Source organism: Rhagoletis zephyria, unplaced genomic scaffold (genome assembly GCF_001687245.7).
Source record: "Rhagoletis zephyria isolate East Lansing unplaced genomic scaffold, Rhagoletis_zephyria_1.1 Rzeph_scaffold_00370, whole genome shotgun sequence".
Classification (NCBI taxonomy): domain Eukaryota; kingdom Metazoa; phylum Arthropoda; class Insecta; order Diptera; family Tephritidae; genus Rhagoletis; species Rhagoletis zephyria.
Genome location: NW_016157454.1, coordinates 64,321 through 70,977, shown reverse-complemented (window position 1 = coordinate 70,977; position 6,657 = coordinate 64,321). Strand labels below are relative to the sequence as shown.

General features: G+C 34.0%; 2 protein-coding genes across 4 annotated transcripts in view; both read right to left on the bottom strand.

Moving 5' to 3' along the window:
• Positions 1–6,657, bottom strand: part of LOC108359294 (uncharacterized) — a 156,520-nt gene that overhangs the window by 129,961 nt on the left and 19,902 nt on the right. Inside the window, exon 1 of one of the 2 annotated variants that reach the window (XM_017611106.1) lies at positions 4,225–5,835. The exons of the other annotated variant lie outside the window; for it this stretch is intronic. Coding sequence (XP_017466595.1) covers positions 4,225–4,305 — 81 coding nt within the window. The 5' untranslated portion in view covers positions 4,306–5,835. Of the gene's footprint in view, positions 1–4,224; positions 5,836–6,657 lie in introns of those variants that run through there. 2 annotated transcript variants of the gene reach the window in all.
• Positions 1,670–4,232, bottom strand: LOC108359293 (uncharacterized). Of its 2 annotated transcripts, none has more exons than XM_017611102.1 (2): positions 3,578–4,232; positions 1,670–3,518 (listed from the first exon to the last, which is right to left on the bottom strand). In XM_017611102.1, the coding sequence occupies exons 1-2, from the start codon at positions 3,604–3,606 to the stop codon at positions 2,342–2,344; spliced, it is 1,206 nt and encodes a 401-aa protein (XP_017466591.1). In that variant the 5' UTR covers positions 3,607–4,232; the 3' UTR covers positions 1,670–2,341. The 2 variants fall into 2 exon arrangements, with proteins under 2 accessions (XP_017466591.1, XP_017466592.1); XM_017611103.1 differs by having other exon boundaries at positions 1,671–3,518; positions 3,574–4,232.

Genomic DNA, 6,657 nt, shown 5'->3' with positions numbered 1-6,657 from the left:
TGAAGGACTGCTTTAAGGATTTCAGATAAACTACTACATCATCGGGATATATTGCTGGAATATTTATTGAATTTATTAGACATAGTTTAAAAGGATAGTCAATGGTAGCATGTGAGTTAATGGAATAATTATATTTTAAAAACTGAGCGAACATGTTAGAAATTGTTTGAGGAAACCCACGTACATTTCGCTTGGAGTTTACGAAGTCACAAAATGATTTGGGATTATATATTATACGCCGTTTGATTTTACACAAGTAAGCTTTATAACACTTTTTGTTTAATTCAAAAAACTTAAGCCGCAAAAGGGAATATTTTACATAGTATGAGTGTAAACCGGTTTTTTTGTGTAATCTAAAATAACGCGACTTCGTGTTTTTAAAATTTCTCAGTTCTTTAGTGAACCATAACTGTGTTTGTTCTTCAGGAACATACATGCGTTTAGGCACATGCTTTTCAAATAATTTATGTAAAGTAAAGTTAAAAAGTGCAACGCTGTGTTCAATATTTTCTTTATATGCAGGCCACGACAATTTAGACAGTTCTTTGTTAAGCTTTTTAAAGTTGGTTTTCGAAGAATCAAAGCGAATATTTGGTTCGTATGCTTGGGTACTGCAATTTTGACCATCACTTATAACTTCGTAAGATACCTCCATAGCAGGGTGGTAGACATCTTCGGGCAAAACTAGTGAATCACGCTTATTTACAACGAACTTAGATGCATCATCAGCATAAACATGATTTAATACTTTACCAAACTTATTGTGAATTACATTAACCTGAGTTAGGCAGAGTTCAGCCATCTGCTCTAAAAATACGTTGTTGCACGCACTAGACGCGAAAGGTACGATATCATTGTCAATGATGTTCCATGATATGCTTAATAAATTAAAATCACCCAACAAACTCATTGAATCACAGGGTTTAGTCAGTAAATTAACTGATTTCAGTAAAGAGATGAGTCGTGAATACACCAATGTGTCAGATCGGGGAGGGATATAGCATAGAGCCAAGTAAGTAGACCCTTTTCCAGACTGTACGCGAATGCATTTGAATTCTACTGAATCATTGTGTGGGAGACTAACTTCTTCATATGTGTTATGTGACCAGCTAACGGGTCGATACCCATGACTAAAATTAAAGCCATCGAGGAGCAAACTGCCGATGGCTGTGTCCAGTAACCACGGCGTGTGCACTCGCGTTTTAGCCCGGAGCTTCAGCTGCGTGGAGTTCCGTTCACGCAATCACTGGACAAGCAGTGCCCCTACCCAGTCAACCGTCATAAGCAGAACTTTTATTGCACACTAACAAAAGAAACATATCTACAAATTAATAAACCAAAACCAACAACAAATACAATTATCCTTCAACTCTAAGCCTCCGTTTGCCCGGCAGCCGCTTTAAAGAATGTGTGGCTGCCTCTAAACCCGCCCAACCATTGGCCTTATCGATGTCATAAAGGCCCCACAGAACCCCCACACTTTCCCTAGAAATCAGACCATAACGATAAATTACCAATTCATATTAACAAATTTATTAGCTCTCAATCCATTCTAAATAAAGATATCATAACATTAAGGAAAAAATTGAAATTCTTTAATTATAAACAAAAACCAAATTAAAAATTAATTATAATTAAATTTAATACAAAAGAAAATCATTGTTAAAACTTAAATCTACTATACGTATATTAATAGTTTTCAGCGGGTGTAGCTTTAATTTGTAAACCTGACCTACCTCAACGAAAAGTATCTATATGGTCATTGACCCTAGTTGCTCTCTTTGATTCTTATATAAAAATGAGAATTTAGTGGTCTAAACTTGCAAAAAGAAAATATTCAACTTCGCTTAAAATGATCAATCGGAATAAAGAGTTCGCAAATCGAACAAAACAAAAAAAAACTTTATTTTAGGTATTTCATAGGCTTATTGATCCCTTTTATGTGCAAGAAAACACTGTTCTTCACGTTTTTACCCGACGTTTCGCTAAAATCCTTAGCATCTTCAGGGGTGTTTTATTCTCCTTTTATTTTCACATCATCATACATATAAATAGACATACAATTTAAAATTAGTAATGACATAAAAAATGTGTGAACAGTTCTACAAACAATAATAAAAAACAATCACAGATTTTTAAAGGATTTTTAAAATTTTGCACTTACATATGAACACGAGTTTCAAAATTCACGTACATATATAAACAAATAAATAACATAAAAACTTAAACTAATTGGTCCGCATCGATACCAACGTCGTGTGGTACACTTGTCATACTGTTGATTTTAGCTATACACATAATAAATAAGCAGTCGCGATGTCATCCGTGTCTTCCTTTTTGTTCATTGTCTTGTCCCTCTTGTTAGATCAGCTGTGTGTCCGCTTGCTGGTGATATGTGTTGTGATAGTGCCGTGTTGCTCTTGTTCTTCTTGATGTCCGCTTCATGCTCCGATAAGCGAACTGCAAGCGGCATTTTTGTCGTTCCAATGTAAATTTTATTACACTTTTCGTTTTCACATCCTTCGCATGTTATTTCGTACACTACGATATTTTGTTGGTGCGGCTCTATTGGAGTTTTTGTTTTGGTAAATACTGAAGACAACGTGTGATTTGATCGGTATGCTAGTATTGTATTTTGGTTGTTAGTGTATTTCTTGCGATCAAATTTTTCGCTGATTCTAGGTAGGTATGTTACACTGTAGTAGCGTTTTGTCTTATTATTAGTTGTTGTGATCGTAGGGTTATTGCGTTTGTCATTAATTTGTGTTGTTATTTGTTTAACTAGGCTATGAATTATGTGCTCCGGGTAGTTGTTACTTCTAAGAATGTTGAATATTTTCTTTATATTTGTGTCATGAAATTGTTGATGGCTTATTTTTAGTATCTTATTAATTAAGTTCTTAGCAGTATTAATTTTGTACTTAGAGGGTTGTGACGACAAATAATTTATTAAACGTCCCGAGGATGTAGGTTTCGAATACCAGTCAAGTATTAAAGAGTCATTTCTTCTATGGATCATAACGTCTAAAAATGGGATCCGGAAATTTGCCTCTGTTTCTATTGTGAACTGCAATTTTCGATGATATTTGTTGAGTGTTTTCAATATAATGTCCACATCCTTTCGTTTAACTATGGCAAAAATGTCATCCACATATTTTACTATAAATTGTATATCAATTTTATAGATTTCTTTAAGTTCTATCATAGTTGCGTTCAGTAAATCGTCCATTATAATGTCAGCAATAGTGGGTGAGAGAGGGTTTCCCATTGGCATTCCAAAGGTTTGAATGTAGAATTTTTCGTTGCACGCGAAATAATTGTTATCCTTCAGGCAGAAATTAAGGATATTTAGAAGTTTGTTTTTGGGGATGTTCGTCGACTGTTTTATTTTGCTCCATTTTGACATTATGATATTAATGGCTAAGGGTATCAGAATGTTGGTAAACAACGATACCACATCAAAAGACACCAGCAATTCTTCCTCACTTACTTTTACTTTATCCAGTTTATCTTTTAATCTGAACGCATTTTTTATATTGTATTCCTCAGAGATGAGATTACTGAGAATCTTACCTACATATTTGGACAAACCATAACACGGAACATTGATGGACGAACAAATTGGCCTTAAGGGCAAGTCAGGTTTGTGGATCTTTGGTAATCCGTAAAGTCGTGGTGCAATCGCTGCTGTGCATACGAGTTGTTGTTTACCTCTGTAGTCAATAATTTTGCTTTTGTACAATTCGTCAACCAGGGTGTTGTTCTTCCTCTGTAGCGCATTTGTTGGATCGTTTCTTACTAAAAAAAAACTTTACCTTATATTTGTAAACGCGTATGTGGTTTTGTATGCTTAAGAGTGCGCATATATGGTACAAAAAAAAAATTAAAAAGTAAAAGAAAATACAAGGCAAAAAAAATAAAAATAAACTCACAAGTGTACGCGTGTAAGCATGTCTGTTTATTTGCAGGTTCATATAAATATTTATATTTACAACAAAATTTAAATCAAAAGGAGAACTAACTCATATATGTATGTAAGTATGTACCCTTTAGTATTGATACATATGCACATACAGATCCTCCAGAAAAGTTAGAACCGAACAAGCTTAACCAACCCACACGTACATACACCTGTATATATATGTATATATAAACATATGCATATTCACTATCTTATAAAAATTAGTTGCTTGAATATAAAAAGAAAGAGTAAACTTCACTTACATTTTTCTTTTGTCGGCAACGCAGTCCCACGAAGCGAAGAAGGCCTTCCTTGCTGTGTGCGTAGTGCTTACATGCACACATATGTACTATAAATGCATATATGTAAATATATGAAAAAAAATTATTTTAATTCCAGAAAAATACCAAAAAAATATTTGTTTGTGTTCCTCGAAGGGGTATTAATTTTATGACCGCAACTGTAATGCGCATGAAGACAAAAACACAAAAAACAAAAATTAAGAGTTTGCAAATTGAAGTTAAGTTAATCTCTCACTTGCTAATAACTTTAAGTAGTCCAAATTATTTGCTGTCAAGTACCCATGGTACATACACCCGCCACCTAGAATGTTGGTGCGGTGTACTTCTAGTAGCTGCTATGTTGGATGTCTTTCATGTGATATATCTCCCTTTTTCCCGTTATTGTATCCTCCAGCTCATACATACAGTTTCGGTTTAGGGATATGACTCTGGCCTTGATAAATTTTGGTGCGAATTTCGAGAAAAATTTCTTTGAAGCATCGCTTAGTGAGAAGTTTCGTCTGAACACGATGTCACCGGCCTGGAAACGCTTATTTGGTACTGCGTAGATTGTATCTCTTTGACGACTTCTCGAAAGTTTTGGTGAAGCTTTCCGTAACCGATTGGCGTATTAATTTAAGACGGTCGACCCTCTCAATTACGTTGTCATCCAATGATGAAAGTTTTCTAAGCAATTCATACTCATCCGCGTGGGTCACCATCTGCTGACCAAACAGGGCAAAGTAGGGCGAACATTCTATTGTTTGGTGATGTGCGCTTCTTAGGGTCTCAGCAATGTCTGAAATATTCTTATCCCAATGCGATTGATCGTTCTTGAGGTAAGCCCTAATTCCTGCTATTACGGACCTATTTACACGTTCGCTTGCATTGGTTTGCGGACTATATGTTAGCATGGCGCATGCACAAAACTTAGGTTTGACAACAAAATTCCTAAGTGCAAAACGACACCCTGTTGCACATACCTGCATTCACTAATTTCATCAGAAATTCAACACCTAACAAACAAACAGGAATGCAGGTGGGAACCGCGCCATCAGCAAAACGGCAAGCTAACTTCATCAGCAATAGAACACCTAACATACAAACAAGAAGGAATGCGGCGATCGGTGGGAACCGCGCCGTCAGCAAAACAACAGCAGAACCAACGGCAGAAGCGGCAGCAGCGTAAGCTAGGTTTAGGAAATAATTATTTTTGTAAGTTAGTTCTAAGTTGGAATTCAATCAATAAAGGAGCCTTTAGCTCCCCAAAAAATATATTTTTTTGTTTAAGTCAACCCGCGTTGACATAACTGGTACCCGACCAGGGACCGCCGCGCGTCGAACGTAGTAAGCCTGAAAACTAAAAAGTAAGGCCGCGAAAATCGAAAATCGAAAAATTAGCAACTACGAATAGACAAGGAACCGGGAAACTACTGCGTCCAGGAGCTTGAGTACGTGAGGAAAAAGAGAACTCCATAAACGTGAACAACACCGAATCCAGCGTGGCGATGATAGTGATGTAAGAAAAATTTGCAAAAAATAAAATTGTTAAAGAAAAATTTAAATCGAAAAGAAAATTGCAAAAAAAATTGTCATAGAAAAAAAAGGTAAAGAAAAATTGAGAAAAGAAAATTGTGAAAAATTAAGAAGATAAAAATTGTGAAAAATCAAGAAAATAAAAAATTGATAGTGATGTACGTAAGAAAAATTTGCAAAAAATAAAATTGTTAAAGAAAAATTTAAATCGAAAAGAAAATTGCAAAAAAAAATTGTCATAGAAAAAAAAGGTAAGGAAAAATTGAGAAAAGAAAATTGTGAAAAATTAAGAAGATAATAATCGTGAAAAATCAAGAAAATAAAAAATTTATAGCGATGTAAGAAAAATTTGCAAAAAATAAAATTGTTAAAGAAAAATTTGAATCGAAAGGAAATTGCAAAAAAAAATTGTCATAGAAAAAAAAGGTAAGGAAAAATTGAGAAAAGAAAATTGTGAGAAATTAAGAAAATAAAAATTGTGAAAAATCAAGAAAATAATAAATTGTGAAAAATAAGTCATAGGAAAAAAGAGGGAAATTTTTTTTTAGTCGTCCATACGAAGAAAGTCAAATAGAAAAGAAAATTGCTAAAAATCAAGAAAAGAAAAATTGCGGAAAGTTAAAGAAAATTGTGAAAAGTTAACCATAAGAAAAAAGGAAAAAAAGAAAAAGTTTAGTCGCTAATGCGAAAATAAAAGTTAAATCGGAAAAAAAAATTTTTTGTGAAAATTTAGGCATAAGAAAAAGGAAAAAAGAAAATTTTTTTTTGTTTTTTTGTCGTCCATACAAAAAAGGGTTAAAGCGAAAAGAAAATTGTGAAGGTTAATCATAAAAAAAGGAAGAAAGAAAAAAATTGTTTGTCGCTCTCGCTTGAGTCAAA